Here is a 21417-nt window from a genome sequence, read left to right on the forward strand (position 1 = left end):
AAGAGCAGAGTGCACAGGTTGCTGGATTACCAGAATATTTACTTCTGTGTCTTACTACCTACCCCAAAACTTGGATTATTACAGAGCATCCTAGATGTAGTCAACCCAGACTTGTACAGATCCCATGGACTGTAATTGCTGGGCAGATAGTTTATGTGTACCCTACAACATGTGCATACCATGTGTGATCTGTGTACTATTGTCTGTCTGTGGGATGTGAGATCCTTTATATTTCATGGCTTCATTCACAGGCTGCCCTCAAAGCAAGCTTTCAGATAAATGTGATTTCTAAAGATGACTCGTGTATTGAAGTTGCAGTTAGGGTTGAGCAAGAATAGGGGAGGAGATAAAAAGGGGTGTATCTGGCCTGTTGCTTCATCACTATGGGTATACCTGAATGGGTCAGTCCTCTATTCCTTTCCCTCATGCCCTTTTCCATACAGTGTACTTCCTTCCATTCCTTAATCATGTGTGATGATGAAAGTTTGTTTGTAGTACACACCAAACATTTATAAAAGTGTAAACAGCTTAAATTTATTTTCTTCTAATGATAGTATTTTAAGCTGCTTTGTTTGAATTTCAGTGTTAACAGATGATGTTAGCTATTATATACCTCTGTAAATTTTAACAGGAATAATGTACTGGTAGCTCTTCCAGAAGCGTACTTTTTAGGTCTTTGTTATGATGAAAAATCAGTGTTATCTGTGATTTATTATTTGTGCATCAGTCAGATTGGGTCAGGAAACTAATTCATAATACCTGTTACAAAAATAGGTGCAGATTGGGTTCAATGTGCTGAACTTAAGTCAGATTCTTAAAATACATAATAGAGTTCCAAAAGATGCTTCTTGAAATCTGTACTGAGTCAGGGTATATGAAGTAATTCAGGGCTGCAGCTTTTTAAAGCATGTAAAAATAAGTCTCATCTTTACGTTCTGTTTCCCTTGACATCTCAGAGAAAATTAAGTTTATTTGTAGATGAAACACAGGTACTTCAAACTTCATGAAAGAATTAAAGATGCAACTAAACCTACATTTATACTTTCTATGAAAGACACAGGCCTGGAAGAATTGCAAATCATATTGAAATACATGCCCAAGAGAAGCAGTGTGAAAAGAGGTACCTCCTAAGAAACCCAGTGTGTAGCTTTCTACTGAATAAAAATCAAACCCTGGAGTAGTGGTTAGTTCTCTCATTTAGGGAATCATTTACATGGCTGTTTAATTGTTCATAATGGCAGTGCAATAAATTTCAGGGAACTAATTCCTCTTTTAGAAAAGTTTCCAGATGCTCTGTACTACACGGGACTGAACAGCATATCTTTGAATTTCAGATGCCAGTGACAACTCTTCTGCTTTTAGACAGTCCAGGATCTGCCTGATTTAGTATCACTGCTTGTTCTTGCTTGGGGATCCCTTAGTGTTTCACCATGGAGCTGATCACTGCTCTCCAGAGTGCTAGAATTAGCGTCTCTGGTCCCAGCACAAGCTCTGGCATATATGTAAGCAGTCTAGGAGCCAAGAATTCATGCAGAGAGCTTAACCTGTACATGATCACACCTCTGGCCCACAGCAGAAACAAACTAGAAAAACACACACATTTGTTCTTCCAGAAGCTGCATTATCAATAGAGAATGAATGAAACATGCACACACACAAAAAAAGTGGGAGTGACAATAATGACAATGACACAATGACAATGTCTAAATGGCAGGGTCTGGGAGTGATTTCAGCTCCTTGATCTGAAGCACATCTTACAACTTTCTTGTGTTGGAGCAAGGTTCTGAATACAGTAAGCTCTTTGCTCAACCCATAATCTGTATGCACAGAGAGAAAAGACACATGAGGGACTAGAAAGCAGCTGCAATACATCCTGAGCAAGTCCACACTGGATGATGAGAGAGTAAAGACTAAAGGGCATATCATATGGGCTCACCTGTGACACTTCTTGGTCAAAGTCAGCAGAAGTGGGGTATCAGGCTGGCAAAGTGGTCTTGCAGAATGGGGCTATGCCAGATTTTAGCAATACTTATGTCAGACTTAAATGTTAATAATTACACAACCATCTTAATAAAAGTCTGGCCTTGATATTGGCCATTTCTATAACAAACTCCTTTTGAAGGTCTGCAGGTGTTGATGACTGTAACTGAAAGATTGTTGTCTTTTCCCATGTATCTCTTCAGCAGTTTTTTTCCAAAAGGTCAATATATCCCAGCTGTTTCTGAGATGTATGAAAGAGCATTTCTGTACCTGATTAAGGAGATTGTGGGGCACTCCCTCAGAGCCAGTCAGATCTCTTGGTCTTTTCTCATCCACACTTCCAAAGCAGTCTCTTCCCATTTCATTGTCTTGAACCCTGTGAAGATCTTGCAGAATTTGCCTTCAGGCAATTGCAATTGAGTGCCCACTAACAGCTGGAATGAATTGACTCCCAGATTGTTGCCTCTTCAAGTTTTAATTTGGAGGTGTTGATATAGCAACAAAAACATGGATTTGAAACAAACCAGAAAACTGAAGGAGGAAGTTCCAGGCTGAGTACATCCTACGGAATTCATTTCTAAGCATCTCATTTCCTCTGGAGGCCTCCCAGGAGAGGCAGCTGTCCAGGCTCTTCACAGCTCACATGAAATCAAGTTCAGTATGCTTCCACAAATTTGATGATTGACAGATGCTCATGAAAGGTGGAGAATGTCCCAGACAGCACACTGAAAATAGTTTCACCTCTCTTCTTGTGCTGGCAGAAAACAATATGCAGAGCCTGGTTCTAGCACTTACTTGGGAGGTTAAGAGAACAACATTTAAAATATGCAGTAATGTTCTGAACTTAAGATGTTAAGGAGTTATGTGAATTTTACAATATAAGTAAATAATTATGTGGGTTGCAACACTATCCAGCAAACTAAGTTGCTCTTACTGTGTTAGATATACAGTAAATAGCAACCTGGAGCCTTGAAAATTCCTTCACAAAGTCAGAGCAAGACTTGTTTTCTAAGTGTGATGTTGATCTCATTGTTCTCTTTAATGTCCTTATTAGACATGCCTATCAATTTATCATTTAGGTCTCCTCTTTCTGGTCAAGATTTAAAGTTAATTGCATAAGATGTCCAGGACATAACTAGAAAAATAGAGGACTTCTTCCCTTTCCTGAATAAACTTTTCTGAAACATGATTACAGCAGCTGTGATACGTGCTATGTATTCTGTGGGGCTTTTTTTCAATTATTCTCAGAGAAAATATGTATTTGAGGTTGGTCTTTCAGTCATTTTTATATTACATTAAAATTTGAAACTTTGTCAGGTCCTGTAAACTTGGGTTAACTGTTACAAATGTCAGAACTAGGCCTTTTCATTGAAAATAAGGAAAAAGAGTCATGTTTATTCAGACATGCTTATTTGTATTTGACACCTAAATTCACATCTGAAGAGGAAATAGGGACTATAATCGGAAGCGATAAAAATGGATAAGGTACAGGTTTGGGAAACACACAGAGTCTTCAATCATCAGAGTGTTTCCAAATACAGCATAGTCAAGCATGAATTCATACTAACTGGAGTAATTTTTAATAGTGTTAATCTTGATTGCCTGAAAAGCAGGCTACCTGAAAAGCTTGCTATGATGACATATGGCAAATGCACAGAGAATGTGAGCAGCAGGAGAAAGCAGATGTTCAAATTAGACAGAATATGTACACACTTTCTTCAGAAGTAATAAGTGAATGCCTTATAATCATGTTTTTAATTTCTTCTTCCAGAACCTGGATGCTTTGCATGACCACCTTGCTACTATTTACCCGGGCATGCGAGCCCCTTCCTTCAGGTGTACTGATGCAGAGAAGGGGAAGGGACTCATTCTGCATTACTATTCGGAAAGGGAAGGTCTCCAGGATATTGTCATTGGCATCATCAAAACAGTAGCTCAACAGATCCATGGTACAGAAATAGATATGAAGGTAATGTCTGAAGGGATGTGCACATCAAAAGCTTCTGTCAAATGAAGAAAATCAGAAGTGAAGTTACCTCAGATTGAATGGCTAGTTATGTGTAGTGATGGTGATATGCTTGATGTCCTTGCTTAGATTCTACTTTGTAGAAATCCATACTTCAAACATTTACAGCAGGTGTTAGTATTCAAATACGGAAGGATGCAGCAGAATCAAAACAATCCTCTTCTTAGGTCCCTGTTTATTCAAAGCATTGAGACAGACAAGGAGGGCCATGTTGGAAAGTTGGCTGCAAGAGTGTTGAAGCTGTTGATTGACAAGCATTTCTTCTGGTAGCACAGGCAACTTACTCAGTCCTCCTTCTCTTACTGCTTAAGCTTGTCCTATGACAGTTTCTTCAGCTGTGTCCCTCCAGCTGTTGTCGAGCTATAAAATAAGCTAGATTGAGGAAGTGAACTGTGTTCAAAATAACATTTTTCTTTTTTCTATGTTATTAAAATAATATTTATTTTTTCTGGGTTTATTGCACCTATTCCTTTATGTGGTTTGGTGTTCTTTGTGTCAGAGAGAGTTCTGCCAGCATAGTCAAGGGGTCATACAAAGACAGAAGTGGTCAGCAAGGCAGCAGAGAAATAATATATGTTCTGAGGAGGCTTAAATATTAATTATAAATTTACTTCTCATTTCCATGTGACTTTCTTAGGCTTTTCTGGAAATTTTATTGGTGTACTGTAATTAAAAAAAAATATAATACTGTTGATCAAACATATTGTAAGTGAGCCCAAAGCTCAGTTTAAATCCAACCTATACTTACAGACTCTCTGGGCTAAGAGCACATAGGTGCCTAAAAATAAGTGTTACCTCTAAACTGAAGAAAGTGCATATTCTCTGTATTTTATTTTGTCTGTTACCCTGTTTTTTTTCCTTGTCTCTACTAGAAAGTCATGTGCCCTCAACCCTGAACTTTTGGTGTCTCTGCTGGTTAATAATCCTAGCTTTTGAAACCTTTAATGACATTAAATAGTGCTTAACTCCACATGTGCTCACAAACTACCAGTGGTAGTTATGCAGAGAATAATCAGTTACTTGTTTCTGCAAGGTCAGAGTGCCAAAATTTGCAGCTTATCCTCACAGACAATGAAAGTCTCCCTCCATTACTCGACAGGTCAGCTATTAATCCTTAATGGTACATCGTGGGTGTATTACAGCAGAATAAGCCTGCCATTGTGGTACCTGGCTAGTTTTACACTGTTCAAAAAAATGAGAACAGGAGAAAAAAATTGGCTGACTTCTCTCATTTCAGTCCCTTGCCTCATAATTCAATTAATGCTTTCATGTTTCAGACTGTTTGTAATGCTTTGTTTGAAATAGCACAGCACAGAGAAACAATGGGGGTTGATTTTCATTCCCTGTTTTTATGGACCAATCAGTGCCTCTTCTGTAAAGTTTTTGGTTTGGTCTTTAGTTAGAATTTTGCTTAAGGAAAAATTTTTTTTAACTGATAAAAACCTCAATGCCTAGCCCTAAGTTTCTCGTGTTATTATGGGAGTTACCTACCAACATGCAAGAACAGAGATGAGATTCACAACTTGTCCTTCCAGATCTCTATCCAAAGCATTTACATGACAATCCAACACAGGACTGGTTTAGTAAGTTCTGCAGTTCTCTTTATATTGATTAGTGTGAAGTTGATACCTACAGCTTGGTGTTTAGTACTTTGTTAATCACTTTTCTTTTTTGGCTATTTAGAACAAATGCTTACATAAATCCATTTGGGAGAGTGCATGCTTCTAAGTCTCTATTTTCATACAATTCTGCTTGAATTCTTTTTAAATTTTTCTTACCAGCTTCTGTGCAAGTGGTAGCAGATCTTAATTGTTTACAGTAATTCTGCTTTTATTTCAGCAAGTGATTAGATTTGGTTTCATGGGTTATGCAGAATCACGGAATGGCAGAAGCTGGAAGGAGCATACATATATATATATATATATATATATATATATATACACACACACACATACATATTCTTCTAAAATATAGAAGGGTTTCCTTTTCCAGAATGGTGTCCCTCAGGAAATGTGCCCTTTCTTTTAGCACCTAGGGAATGTGTGTGCTGAAGGCAAGGAAAAAGAAAAAAAGGTAAAAGGTCTCAGTTTGTCTCTGTTAAATGCTGTTAGCGCTGAAAGGAAGGCCATTTGATTTGCACTTGGATTCACAATTGCAGTTGTGTAGTTCACGAAAACCCAGGTTGACATGGATTGATTAATTAGTTCAAATCCAATTCGCTTTATCTTCCCTGACAGGGTAATTCAGTTTTAGCTAAGTCCAACTAAGACTATAGAAAGTTTGCATCAGGTATTGTCCCAAGAATTGTTGCTGACTTTGAGAACATGCTAAGAATATTTAAGTTCCACCAGTGTCAGTATGAGAGCTACAAAATCATCATGGTACTGGTGACCAGCTTTGGCATGAGATCTCTTTTAGAAGCCTTCTGGCTATGTCTTCTCTTGCTTCACTTGTCAGAGGTTGTTTGTGTATAAATGAGGGTAACCTGGGAAGGTGAAGTCAGGACAGGGATTCCCTCAAGGCTACAAATGGGATGGGTCAACGAAAATGTTGTACAATCCTACAAAGCCCAGAAATCTGTTGGGAAGACAGACTTTTGCAGTTCTGTTACCTGAGAGCAGACTATCAGTGTCTTTCTTTTAGACAGGGAAGATGGTTTACAATATAAAATGAAAAAAGATCAGGGGAAGTCCTTGACAAGATGGTAATTTCAGACTGTCTCATTACTAATGGCGATATGAAAATTGAACCCAAGATGTGACCAGCTGGAGAGCTGACTAAAAACTACTTTGGTAATTATGGAGAGTAAGCAGTACTGACCACATGTTAAAATGCTAGCTGTATGTGAAGATGTCAGTCATGGAGCATGATCAACCTCTAATTCTGACACAAGTGCATCTGGAAACTTAGAGACATTCCCACAGTTTTAATGTTGGCTGTACAAAGCTAACGGTGGTACCATTTACACAGTGAACTGCTTTGCCTCAGGATTACCCCAAATCAGCTGCAGTGAAATTCATCAAGTAGCATTGTGCACTTGGTTTTGATCAGAAGAAATCAAGAATTTCATCCTGTACCAACCTTTAAATGGCAAACTCCTTACTTCATATTAATATTCACAATCTGATGGAAAAAGACCCTGTTGAAGGGCAGTCTGTCCTTGCCCCTCTCTCTGTCCTGAGATATGAGTGTATCTCAGGGACATGCTTGTATCTATAAAACTGAGTTTTATCCTGTAGGTACATCAGTGGAAGTTGAACAGATAGCACGTGTTCATTATGCCTGCTGTATCACAGTGATACTGCTGGATTTAATGTCTTGTGTGTATCTCACCAAATATATTAAACCACAATATCGTTTTAAAATAACTGTTCTTTTAGTTGTCCTTCTCCGAAATGTTGGTTTGTCTTTTCACTTGGCTAAGAAAGGACGAACGCTGAAGATACACCCTCCAGAAAGCCCAGGCATGTTAGCAGTTGTTATATGTTCTCTTTGAAACCAGGAGAGTGATTTTTCCGCTTCAGTTTTTAACTGCAGTTACTATGGTGATTGAGCTCTTAGACATGGTGAACTGATGTCACTTCACCACCTAAGACCACAGAGGAGGAAGAATTAGATTTGATTCCTGGCTTTGTTGCTTCTGTTACTGAACTTTCATTTGTCAAGCATTTAACAGAGGCTTCTTCAACAGTATTTAAGTGACAGTGAAATTCCATGGCTTACAAACTTTGCTTGGAGAATGAAACAATGGGTAAGTTCTATCCTAGTTAAACTTACTGCAGAGTATGTAGGGCAGGTCTTTGGTGAATTAGATTGGATCTTTAGGTACAAGGGTAAAGGGACAGAATTTAACATACTCTGTAAATGTCAAGAAATGCTCATTTTAAATTTGCTGATAAGGTGGATGACATTGTGAGATAGATTCTCTCTAAGATAAGATAGTGCATAAATGATGTGAGCAGAAAAAACATCATGAAATTACATATCCAATAGGAAGTTACGAATCAGTATCTTTCTTAGCCTGGAGAGAGGTATAATTGTAGTGTCTGTTAAGAAGGGTCTGTGAATGGATGACCAGAATCAAGTTCAGTAAACTAGCCACATCCACAGCATGTCAGGTTTACCAGGAGTGTGCAGCTGGCACTGTGGCTGTCTTGTAGATCTGACACATTTTGTGTGTGTGTCCTGTTGTTCATTTTCTGCACTAATACGCTAGTACAGCAGGCATTTCTTGATGCCCTGGAGTCTGATCAAAAATAGTGTTGCAAATGAACTTGAAGGTGCCTGAGAAATTTGCAGCAGTGACTATCTGGTCAGTAGGTTATAATATTACTGTTTCTGGAAGGTGATGTGCTGATAATATGAACATTTCCATAATAATTATTAGGTATTAAAAACTTAATTTTAGGACTGCTTTGCCAAATTAAGAAGCTTTTCATTCAAAATAAGCATTTTGATTTTTTTCAGCTGTGGCAAGAGCAGCTCTTTGAAGTAAGATCCAAGACTGGAAATGATCTGGAAGCATTGATCAATTCTAGTGATAATTCTACACAATTCGAGAAAGGTTACTGTGTCTCAGCTGTCCTTGGCCATAATAATATTAGGAATAGAATAAAATCTATGGGAGTGTGCACAAGTGGTAGAAAGTAAGAACTGAGACTCTAAGTATGTTCCGTCTATCCTCAGTATGGTCACAGTCTCTCACAATTTCAGGGATAATGATTTAAAAGAAGAGGAAGAACATGGAGAACCTTTAAACCCTAAATTCACAGGAAAACTAGGTCTCCATCTACTATGTTCCATTTTCCTAGACAAACCCACATAACTTGTTTTCCTCAAGTGACCACCACATAATTTTTCTGAGTTTTACCTTTTATTAACTATAATTTCCCACTTGTCTTTGCCACACAGTGCCATATGGATTGCCAACACAGTTTCTTGAGGAAGTTAGGTTTAATCAACATTAGCATTTGAACTTATTCATACATCCAGCCTTAGGTACCTACGTGGGCCAGTAAATTTAGTAGCCCAGTCTTTCTCTTTTAGTTACATATGCAATAGAAAGAGAAGACTAATGCAGCATATGGTATAGAGCACCTAAACAAGGCTCCTGCTCTGTTTTCCAAAAAAGTCATTCTTTCCTTTACATGAATAGTCAAATAAGAGATCAGGGAATGCTGCCTTCTTAATGAAGCATCATTTAGCAAAAAATTACAGTTTTGTTGTTTTCCACTCCTCCATTTGTATAGGAACAAAGGTATCATCATTCCCCAACCCATCATTGGCATGGCTGACAGTTGTGGAGGAGAAATATTTAATAAACTAAACATCTGAGGGATCAGTACAGTGTTTGTGCTTTTAAGAAGTCTATTTTGCTTCAGTGGCTTCAGGATCAAATGCTACATGAATGGTAGAATCAGGTGCAACATGTTCCAGAAAGTTGCCACTAAACAATGCTGTGTAAATAGAATTGTTCTGTTCCAGTCATTAAATCTAATTAAGCTTCAGAAGAGGTGAATTTGGCCTCTCAAAGTAAATTATGTTATTCTATTAGTTAATAGCTGTAATTATACTGCAATACATGACTCTTACTGCAGACAAAATAATCCCTATTAATTTCCTGTTTTTTACTAACTTTGAGTAAAATTACTAAAGTGTGAGATGCTGTATTCAACACAGTTATTTGAGGTTCTGCTGACAGAGATGACTAAGGCTTTGCTGTAATTTCATTTCATATGGAATGCAGCTTGGAGAAGATTGTCATTGCTTTCAGTTTTATCTGTTGATCATCTAACAATCAGCTTGAATGTGTAGAGACTGTATATTCAAATATCTACTCCATCCACCTTTCTTCTGGCTGACTGTGACATGCCCATCCTCTGGTCAGCACTACTTGCTGTTGTGTCATAGACCTCGCAAGCAGATTTCATCAAAATAAGAATTCAAGTGGCCTGTGTAATTTAACATTTGCCACACGTTCATTCAACAGGAGGGGAGAGTCCTGTTTTCCAGCAAGTGCCAGTTAAAGCAAGCATAACCTTAGCCTTGACCCCTGATTTCAGGATGCGCATTTTACTTAGGCTTTACAAATCATATTTGGGTGCTATTCAATATATTGTTCATGCAAAGAGCAACTAGACTAAACAAAGGTATGATTATTCTCCTGAAATTATAAAGACTCTCTAAAGTCAGAAACACTTACTAGAAAACAATATTTTCCAAGATGCAAATATCATTCTTGAATTAATCTTTTTTGCTCTAAATGTATTCTTGTCTTTAAAATAGCATTCCAATTATTAATGAGTAGCAGTTTTCAGTTTTTCGTTTTTTCTCCTTCATTTTCTAGGTTATTCAACAGAGAAATGAGGAATGTGACCACATTCAATTTTTAATTGAAGAGAAAGAGTCTAAAGAAGAGGACTACTATGAAGACCTTGATAGGTTTGAAGAAAATGGTACCCAGGAATCTCGCATCAGTCCCTATACTTTCTGCAAAGCCTTCCCTTTCCACATAATATTTGACAGAGATCTGGTGGTCACGCAGTGTGGCAATGCTATATACAGAGTCCTTCCACAGGTTAGATGATTCTGATGCATGAATAGTTGCAGAAATTCTTAATAGTAGATGCTTCACGGGTTTATTTAAAAATTAATAAAATAGATTTAGGATTATCTGTCTAAATTGCATTACTGTGTAACCGTATAATATTTACTGCATTGTGTTCCTCTTGTTTGAAAAAGGACTGTGAAAATAGCCCTAATTCTGCAACAGCTCTTGTCTCTTATGATCATACCCATATGCAGTAAAAGAATAAGCTTGAGCAGAGAAAATTTGATCACCCCCACAAGTCAAACGTTAGCTTGATACCATGTTCTTTCTTGTAGCTCACTCCAAGATACATTTGCTGTGAAAGTGGTAGATAACTCTTTAAAGTGGATGTGATACAGTCAGTGCAACTTGGCCTGGGGTTCAGGACATGGTCTTGCCCATGCTACTGTGTAGTGTAGCAGCAGATAACATAGTCTATATATGTTACTTGATAGTAATGCCTTTAAATACTTAAACTGTCAGGTGCACAATAACTGCAGAGCGGAATAACAGAAATTCTAGCATGCTTTCTTGGCTTGTGTATCAGTATTAACTAAGATGAGCCAAACTGTATTTGTGAGGTGTGTGTGTGTATATATATATATATGCACATGTGTGTGTGTTCTGAACTGAATGCAGCTACTGCAATTTCCTATGGTTGTTTACAGTAAAAGAGTGCTCAGAGGTCCATTTACATCCATTTAATGTTATGTATTCTGTATATGATAGGATATCTCAGTTCTTGCCTGAAAGAGCTGACTAGGTTTCAAAATGTAAGTAATAGGTGAAAGGAATAATATGAGAAAAGCAAAAGGTAGGATGATGAAAATGTCAAGTGATGTTTACAATTGTGTGGGCTAATGTTGCACATACTTTTAAATGTGATTTTATGTCATTAACTTTTTCCTGCAGTTAGTTTTTGATAATTTCTCTCTGAATTGTGCAGAAAAATTTTAAAGAAGAGCTTTATAAGTAGCTTTGCCAGATTCTTCCCAGGGTCATTCACAGAACAGCTGTTCAGCCTACTGAGGATAGCTATCAGTATCCTTATTATCAGAGGTGATGCTTTAGGGAACATGGCTTATTGAAAAGATAGTTTGAATGAGGTGAAACACTGGAAAGCTTTTTTACTGTAGAGTGGAAACATTTTGACAGATAATGAATGTGATAGTCTAACACAATTTTACAAAGCCATCTTGCTGACTAGAATTGCGCTTTGAAATTGATATGTTTCTGATGTAAAATCCTTACTTCAAAACCCTTGTATTTTAATGGAGAAATGCAGTATTGTCATCTAAGCAGATTGAATATAATTACTTCATGTTTGATTTTATTATAAAACATAACAACCTTCTTTTTTTTTTTTTTTTTCCCCAATTCTAGCTGCAACCAGGAAATTGCAGTTTGTTGTCAGTTTTCTCCTTGGTCCGGCCTCATATTGATATTAGTTTCCATGGTATCCTCTCACATATCAATACAGTCTTCGTACTGAGGACCAAGGTAACTAGAGAATATTCACCTGGCTTTTCTTTAAGTAAATGTACTTTTGAAAGATACAGAAAGGTGCTGAAAGGTCAGAAGTCTTTAGAGAAAATTCTTTGCACAGTAGTAATCCCTTTTGAGTTGGAAGCCAAGAAAAAGTCACAGGCCTGAATTCATGTGTGGATGTTAAGTAGAGCACTTTATAGGCATGGTGGAGTACATATACTTCATGTCTGGTGCTTTCTTTTTACAAGGGGCAGCCCATAATATGGTATTGTACTGAAGTATATGTAGAAAGCTAATTACATTTACTTTTGCTTCATAATAATATGGGAGACAAATACGAAATGTGTTCTTGCTTGGATGCGTATGTTCATACACAGTTATGTGTCCTTCCCTCTAGAGAGGGCAGGAGAGCAAGTGGCTGATGTAGAGCTTGTAGTGTAGCATATACTATGTCAAGGAGCCTGTTTATTTATAGAAAAATGTACCTGAGAGAAACACAACAAGATTTCTTAGAATTGCTCCCAGGCACAGATAGAACTTCATAGAACAGACAATACTTTTGTCAAGCTGTTGTGAAGACATGACAGAGAAGAAAAGAAGTTACAAGCATGAATGTAAAGAAAGATACCATGCTTTATATCTTTGAGGTAGCAAATCATAGTATTGAAATACAGGTAGTGTATGGTTTTCAAATGAGAAATTAATTGGGTTTTAATGTAGGGTGTAACTCAATTCCAAACATTCTGACTGCCTTCATAGTGGAAGGCACTTGCATATGTGGCCTGGTGTGTAACACATGTACCATTGCCCTTATATAATTGTGACTTTTCATCACCAGGAGGGGCTGTTGGATGTGGAAAAGTTGGAGTGTGAAGATGAACTGACTGGCACAGAAATCAGCTGCTTACGTCTGAAAGGGCAAATGATCTACTTGCCTGAAGCAGACAGCATTCTCTTTCTTTGTTCGCCAAGGTACTTTAAACCTTAAGAGTTCTACAATGTCGATTTTCCTTTTACAGTTACTAATTTTAAGAACACTTACGAGAGAAGTAGTACAGAGATTAATTGCTTCAGGTATTGATTTCATTGATTTCAATGTGTTTATACTAAAAGAGGGAGGAGAATTTAAATACTAGAACTTGACTGATTATTAAATAATTCAGTATAAACATTGGGATGCCCTGGTCCAGTTTGTACAAATGTGAATTTCTCATGGTTCCAGGATTTTTGGTAAGTTTTGTCCTCTGGTTCTTACTCCAAGAGTGCTAAGAAATGTGATAATGATTTGATGTCCTATGTGGATTCATATATTTTTGCAGTAGTTGTAGTGTAATAGATCATTGATAATTATAAAGAAGTGGTTGAAATGGGGGATTGAATGAAGGGCATCTTTAGTTAAGAGCATCTTGAGCTGACACATCAGATTACAGTTATGATGTGTTGATCTCCTGTGTGAAAGGGAGAAGGTGGATGAAGACAGAAGAGGAAGAGGCTACTTTGGTGTAATCTTGGTTTTATTTGCAAACTGTGTATGTACATTTGATACATTCATGAAACTCATCCGTGAGAATTCTGTATTTAAATGGAACAATCAGGAGCCTTCTGTTAACATAAATAAGGTATTTCATAGAAGAGACATGTTGCACACCTCATCACAAGTTCAGAAGCATCATCTTTCTTCTGTTATTCAGCAGCCTCTGCTGTTCATTTGGTTTTTAAATGCTCCTTTGGCAAGTTAAATTGCACCCGTAGTATTATATGTTTCTTCATGTTGCAGTGTGATGAACTTGGATGATTTAACCAGGAGAGGTTTATATCTGAGTGATATTCCATTGCATGATGCTACCCGTGATCTGGTACTTTTGGGAGAGCAGTTCAGAGAGGAATATAAACTGACTCAAGAGCTTGAGATCCTCACTGACAGACTGCAGCACACACTGCGTGCACTGGAAGATGAAAAGAAAAAGACAGACACGTAAGAACCAAATCCTCATTCTGAGCTGAAACTGTCACAGCAATATATTATTTATAGCTGTGTTCTTAAAAAAAATAACAGAATCTTGGAAGGAGTAAAAGGTACTCAGTGCTGTTAATTTTGGAGTCAAGAAAGAACATTTTACTTTTAATGTTTCATAGGGTATTTCTTCATTTAGATTGTCAAATGTCATCTGCAGTCTAGGCTGTTACATGCATAGGTGCTTTGATTGCTCCCTCCCTGATAAGGAAAGCTATGAGAAATGAACTGACAATCCTTCTTGCTTTGTGAGTTACTTAAACCAGTAGTTTTAAAAACTTGTGTACATGCAGTCCTTGTAGATGAATGTGGTGAGTGCCATACGCTATTATTTGACAGAGTAAATCTGCACTAGACCACTTTGTCTATCTAAACTGCCATGCTTACAGGTTAATAAAGGAGGAAAACACATTTCAGAAGCCTTAAAAATAGTCTGTGTAAAGGTGAAGTTTTGCAGTAGGCTAATGCTATGAATTTTATTTTATAGTTACCTGTAAAAGTGAGTTTGGGGCTATCTATATAACGCAACTGTCTAGATATAAGTACATAACAATAATAAAGTTTATGCGTTTGGCCCCAAATCCATTTCTACAGGTAACTGCAAAATCAAATTCATAGCATTACCCTGTGGCAGCTCATTTTAAGGACTACTGGCAGGTAAGTTGAAAGTTTGTGTTGCAAGCACTGTGGGGTTGATGGTTGACACTTGTTGTTAAAACATAGTTCCCATGTCTGTAATAGAAGAATTTCTTGTGGATTATACTTGTTTAGTAGTAGAATTAACAGTCATTGTGCTATGAATCCTATGGACAGATTTTTTTTTTTTCTGTAGTAATGGAAATTATTGTAAAAAAATCTGAAAGGGATGGACAGAAGAGTCAGAAAAGAAGTCTAAAAAATATTTTTTAGATTCATTTCTGTTGCTTTGCTTTATAAAGTAATTTTATCTTAAGGAATTCTAGCCTTCTTGGCAGCTGCTGGAACAGACAGTGTCAAAAGTATTCACTACCTATGAGGCATGCAGTAGTGAACTTGCCAAAAAATCTGATGAGGTTTTATGCAGGAGGCTGTGTACAAAGCGGTGTGAAACAGTCAGAGATCTTCAGCTTGTCCACTTAGCTGTGTAAGGGAAATACACCTTCATTTGGCAGTTAGAAAGTTGAAGGAATACACATGAGAGTAGGGCAAAGCTCTTTGTGTGTGATTTGGATTTTATTTGCATAATTTGTAAATTGAAACAAGTGTTAGTAGGTCATGTAGACTATTAATTAAAAAAAGCTTGCAGTGATCCCTAAAAGCAGCATTCTCAACAGAAGAGGAAGCATTTAGTAATGCAGGAATTGATCAAAGGCGGAAAACTGATCTCTTGGTGGCCATTTTTGCCATTTTTGTGGTTCTGTGAGCAAAACCAGATTACATGAGCTGAGGATATAGCAGAAATGCATAAGCAATAAGCAGATATGATCCAAGACACTATTAATAGATAATGTCAGAATTAGTAACATGTGCCTCATTTTGTTGGTAATTTAGATGTATTAATTTGTGTTTGAAATGCATGGCTGTAGGTATGCTAATGTATATCAGTTCCTGTTTCCCAAATAACGTATTATTTAGTGAGCATCTTTTATATTGCTCTTTGATGATGTATCTTATAAACCCCATGGAAGATACTAAGTTAATATTTGAAGAATGCTGATGTAAAGACCTTCCTTTATATTCTGTTTTGCTTGTCTTTCTTTTCTTATACATTTAGATTACTGTACTCTGTTCTACCACCATCAGTGGCAAATGAGCTGAGACACAAGCGTCCTGTTCCAGCTAAGCGATATGACAATGTGACTATTCTATTCAGTGGCATTGTTGGATTCAATGCCTTCTGTAGTAAACATGCCTCTGGAGAGGGAGCCATGAAGATTGTTAACCTTTTAAATGATCTTTACACGAGATTTGATATTCTGACTGACTCACGAAGGAATCCATTTGTTTATAAGGTAAGCAGAAGATTTTCAGAGTCTTTAATCTGTGACTTTTCAATAATTTGTGATTATGCTACTCTTTTCCATCCTTTGGATTTTAGGCTTTAAAAAAAAAGAAAAAAAGAAGTTGTGTTTGCAGTCTTTGAACTGTGTAAATTGCTATTACATAGCTAAAGAAGAGCATGTTGTTTAAATGTGTGAAGGAGCATTAAGGGCTTAGTTCCCAGCAGGATTTCTGGACAGTCACACAGTAGGTGGATATGCAAATATACTTCCACATTTAGCAGATGTGAACAAGCAATTTGTGGTTCTGCTGACCCTGTGCTTTTAAATTTTTCAGTCATATACCTGAGCCTCCTGGTTGTAAATTATAACTTATTATTCAGCTATTCATAATGTGAATTTCATTAGGGATGAGATGTAGTTGCAGATGCAGCTCGTAGCAGATAGGTAGAGAAAGAGATACATATATTGTATATGTACCTGTGTATGCTTGTGTGTTTATACGTGTAAGGTTCATTCTTAGATTTTACTAGAAATCAACTTTTTGTTGTGTACCAAGTGAACCAAGAGAGGCTCAAGTCACAGTCACAGTGTCATTTTAATTGGTTACACTGTGGGCAGACAGTACATTCTCTTCAATAACAAGTAGAGATGACAGGGATTAGGGTGATTTGAGTGAAAGTGAAGGGAAGCTTTTTGAAAGAACGAGCAGTCTTGTAGGAAGCGCTACTTCCATTCTAATACTGTAAAGCTCATGATTATAAAGTAATTGAAAAATATGTATCTTGATAGGTGGAAACAGTTGGGGACAAGTATATGACAGTGAGTGGTTTACCAGAGCCTTGCATTCATCATGCTCGATCTATCTGTCACCTTGCATTGGATATGATGGAAATAGCAGGCCAAGTTCAAGTAGATGGTGAGCCTGTACAGGTTAGTAAATGTGAGGGCTTAAATGAGAGCCCATTCTTTGATATGATGGTAATGCTTTGAAATATGATAATGCTCAAGTCCCAGTTCATGCAAACTTTGATATTGTTAAAATTTGAGGCTGATATCTACAAATACTACGAAGAGTCACACATAGATGTGACATGTTCATTTCCCAGACCTTAAAATCTAATTATTGTGCTTAAACTTTTAAACGACTAAATTGGGTTTGCATGATTTGTATCTGTTTTCCAGTCATTTCAATCCAATCAGGAAATTCCCATTACGCATCAAGTACAATTCATTGAGTCGTCTTCATCTCAATGAACAGAACTATAATATTCTTTCAGTGATATTTTTGATCATGCTTCAGATCCTCATGTCAGTATGAGAAAATACTGCATTAAAAAGAAAAGTACAGTTCCATAAGCAGTTATGGCACTGATTAGTGGCAACAATGTATATTAGTGGAATTTCACTCCTTGTGGGATTTTATGGAGATATTGTGGCCTTAATACAGAAGTGGGAAGGCTGCATTGACCTATCCTCATCAGAAGGCTGTGAGAGTAACATAATAAGTGTGATGCCTATTTCTAGTTCCATGAATGTTACTGGTTTAACACCTAGCTTAGATCTGTGTACTTCACTTTGTCACTGTGCAAAGAAGCAAGAAGGTTTGATTTGGGGCTTTACAATAACTAACGTGCTATAAGAATGAGTTTCTCCAAACCCCTCTCCTATCTCTTGAGCTTTTAACTGAAAAAATACTATGATGTTTTCATCTGAGAAACATCTTTTTTTCTTGACCTAAGCCATCCACTTCTGCACCTTCTGAGTACTCATTAAACACAGACCTGCAGAGTATGCTTCTTTTCCACTTTTTTAATTTTCACAGTGCATAATTGCAGCATGGCCTGTTGCATGCTGGAAAAATACAGTTTGTTCTTTCATGTGGGAGGCAGAGCCATGACACTGCACCAGTAAAAAAAAAAGTGACACAAAACACAGAATGAAAGGCTTTGAAGAAGCAGGAGGAGCACTTTGAAAAAAGCCCTGTAGTAGATAGAAATAGCATAATACCTGTATTTAGTTAGAAGTATCAGATTAGGTGCTTTGATTTTGAATATTCAAACTTTTTTTTTTTCTCTCTAAAGATAACAATAGGTATCCATACTGGTGAGGTAGTCACAGGTGTCATAGGCCAAAGGATGCCACGTTACTGTCTCTTTGGAAATACAGTGAATCTAACAAGCAGAACAGAAACTACTGGAGAAAAGGGAAAGATCAATGTCTCTGAATATACTTACAGGTGAGTGGTGCAGTATTTTTATTGGTGTTGACATCTTACATCACTTTGACAGCATAACATCAAAGTGTCTCTGAAATTGAAAGTGATAGGAGTCCTACAACATGTTATTTAAACATATCAGTTCTCGTGAAACTGTATGGCAGACTCATTATGATATATCTTTATTGGTATGCAAATGTAATAATGATCTGGAGATAGCTTTGACTCAGTTGCTGCTCATATATCTGTATCATGTTTAATATTTTGTATAGTACGTGGCACGCATGCAGACTGCATACACTTACATGTTTTCTCTTAATTTCAGGTGTCTTATGGCACCAGAAAATTCTGATCCTCAGTTCCACCTGGAGTACAGGGGTCCAGTTTCTATGAAGGGTAAAAAAGAACCAATGCAGGTTTGGTTTTTGTCCAGAAAAAGTACAGAGACAGAGGTATGACTAACCCCCATGTAATTTTATTTTATATTTTTAACAAGGCATAAACATGACAAATTTAATCTAAACCACTGAGATCCATTTGCATTCACAAAACTAAATGTTCTCTAGAAAAAATGTTTTGTACAACACTGTATCATTAATGTGTTTACTATCTTGACAGCACATAAAAGTCCTTGATAATTTGTCTTTGCAGTTTATGCAGTCCCTGAAAAAATATTCTCGTACTTTAAAAACTCCTTGAGAGAATGCCAAGTGTTCAAGTATTTATATCTCCGTTTTCTTACGTATTTCTTCACTGTACTAGATTTTGCAGTATGTCAATTTCTGTTTAGCTAACATGTCTGGTTATCAGCAGTTCAAAATTCACCATTTATTTTCTTACAGTGAGTGAATAAATGTTCCTTCAATATTTAGGCAATAGTCCAGCAACTGCTTGCAGGCAGGTTCACACCTAATGGATATGACGGTCATTTAACTCCAGATGGATCTGCTTGTTCAGACTGTTGCATAATAGAGGTCTTGCTTTAGAAATACACAGGGTGAAAACTATTTCTTCTAAATCACATATGAGCCTAAATCTTCTCAAAATAATGTAAGATAAAGGCCTTCAAGCACTGAGTGGTCTTTAAACTTATCCCTCAATTTCAGAAGTCTGGGCATGAATTAACCAAAATTTCAATGAAAGCCAATGAGATCTAAACTCATAAGTGTGCTACAAACTTTGACATTTAATCAGGTTACAGTATGCCAGCTGATTTCCCATAGCTGAGCAGGTGCATACATTCCTACCCATTGTCAACAGGGAGAAAAAAAGGGGCAAAAGTTATTTACATAGCTTGAATTTTGCCCTAAATTAATGCAAAAAGAGTTGTAAGATAATGTATTTAATCTTAAAAATACACTTTACTAAAATAATGACAGTCATCAGTTACCTTGGCTGAAATAATTCTTGAAGTCACGGGAATCAGTTACACATCTGAATAATGATGTGCTTCTGAAAATGAAATTTAGGCTGTTAAAGTAGGCTCTTCAGTAGATCTAATCCAGACTTACTACCACTGGTACCCAAGTATTTGAATACTGACTGTTTAATGGTAACTACCAGTATTATACTTCAGCGGAAAGCCTGTACTTTAACACTGCTGAAGTCTGGATTTTGGTATATATTGCTTACAGTAATATTCTGAGTGCTGCTTTTGATAATACTTTCCATTTTTTATTCTAAATCAAGATTAACTAATCTCGCATGGCTACTGTTCTTTCAAATCTATAGTTGTGCTTAAAATATATTTTAATTAAATACCTTTCACTTTTTCTGCATTATAAATTATGTCGTATCATTTGTAGCAGGGCACATTGTAATTTTAAATATAAACTTTCAGAGGAGTACTGAGTCAGATGGGTATTTTCCTAGTTTAAACCTCATGCATGTTTGAAAAGTGAAAGAATATAATCCTCTATAATATTTTAATTCTTTTCACTTGCATGACTTCATCTGTCCATACACAAAAAGATGCACTGAGTTTTATCCTTTAAGTTTTTCTGAACTGTTTGCAGTTTGTCTTGTGAAGGTACTCTCCATGTTATTTCAGGCACTTTATAGGTTTTACATGATAGCTGTAATCCAAAACCAGAAATCAGATAACCATTTTTTTATGTTTGGTTACCTTAGAGTAATTGCTTTTCTTTAGGCAAGGGTCTAGTCTTGTTTTTCTTTTCAGAATCTTATTCTCTCTTGACTTTTCAAATACATGCACATGCTAATGTATCATGATGTGCAGTGCCGTTAATTTCAGGGGGACTGTTCATAACAACAAATATGGCCTGCTAACATTTCTTTCAGAAACCATATGGTAAATTTCCTGAAAAGTCACTCCAGAATATTGCAAGTGGCTTATAGAAGAAAACATGAAAATATTTCTTTAATCATCCTGAAGATATTTCTGCTAATCATTCTTTTACTGTGACGTTTCCTACCTCCAAAATCTTTAAATCTACAATAGATTCACATTAGTGATATATTCTCCATTATATCCCTTAGAGAGTAGTTACCTCAGCATTTGCAGATCTGTCAGCGTAATATTTAACCCTTAAGCCTAGTAATTAATACATGGTGAATAAAGGGGATAAAATACTTAGAGCTGGCACAGAGATGTGAAACCAAGGCTTACAATATGGTGTCTTTCTGCTAAACCTGTAGAAAACTATTAAGGTTGGAGCAGCGCAGCATAACTCAGACTTGGTTGCTAAATTGACATCTCTAATATCAGTCACCATGAGCAGTAGTTACTTCTGAGAAACACCGAATTTACAAGAATCAGTGTTGATTTGGACTGCTGCCTCTTTACTTTTTTCCACCTATCTCTTCCATGATACTGTTATAGCAAAAAATAGGTTTGCATCAGAAATACACATAGAACAAAAGTAACTGTGACCAATTGTTAATTTTTCATCCACTTGTTTGCATGTTATAAGATTATTACTATCATTATTAACAGAAGTTCAGCTGCAGCTTCTCTCATGAGAAACAGATTTGTTGTGAAAAATAAAGCTCGCAGAAAGCTTCACTTGTTTGACTGCAGTTTCCATCATTCCTCACTTTCAAATATCTCTCTTCTGCTCTGTCCCTACGTTACTGGTGGGAGCAAGTTTAAAGTATCTCAGT

The 21417-nt window shown here is 36.8% G+C and overlaps 2 protein-coding genes across 2 annotated transcripts in view; both read left to right on the top strand.

Annotated features, from left to right (window-relative positions):
* Nucleotides 1-21417, top strand: part of GUCY1B1 (guanylate cyclase 1 soluble subunit beta 1) — a 42037-nt gene that overhangs the window by 19083 nt on the left and 1537 nt on the right. The window contains exons 5-13 of the mRNA XM_062606094.1: nt 3752-3949; nt 10353-10583; nt 11979-12095; nt 12922-13055; nt 13861-14058; nt 15851-16088; nt 16869-17009; nt 18161-18315; nt 18620-18746. Coding sequence (XP_062462078.1) covers nt 3752-3949; nt 10353-10583; nt 11979-12095; nt 12922-13055; nt 13861-14058; nt 15851-16088; nt 16869-17009; nt 18161-18315; nt 18620-18746 — 1539 coding nt within the window. The remainder of the gene's footprint in view (nt 1-3751; nt 3950-10352; nt 10584-11978; nt 12096-12921; nt 13056-13860; nt 14059-15850; nt 16089-16868; nt 17010-18160; nt 18316-18619; nt 18747-21417) is intronic.
* The window catches only part of TDO2 (tryptophan 2,3-dioxygenase), a 68245-nt gene continuing 56353 nt past the window's right edge, over nt 9526-21417 (top strand). Inside the window, exon 1 of the mRNA XM_062607277.1 lies at nt 9526-9529. The gene's annotated coding sequence lies outside the window, so the exon portion shown is untranslated. The remainder of the gene's footprint in view (nt 9530-21417) is intronic.

This window comes from Pezoporus occidentalis, unplaced genomic scaffold (assembly GCF_034315485.1).
Source record: "Pezoporus occidentalis ecotype Australia unplaced genomic scaffold, CSIRO_AGI_Poc_V1 ctg1, whole genome shotgun sequence".
NCBI classification, from domain to species: Eukaryota; Metazoa; Chordata; class Aves; order Psittaciformes; family Psittacidae; genus Pezoporus; species Pezoporus occidentalis.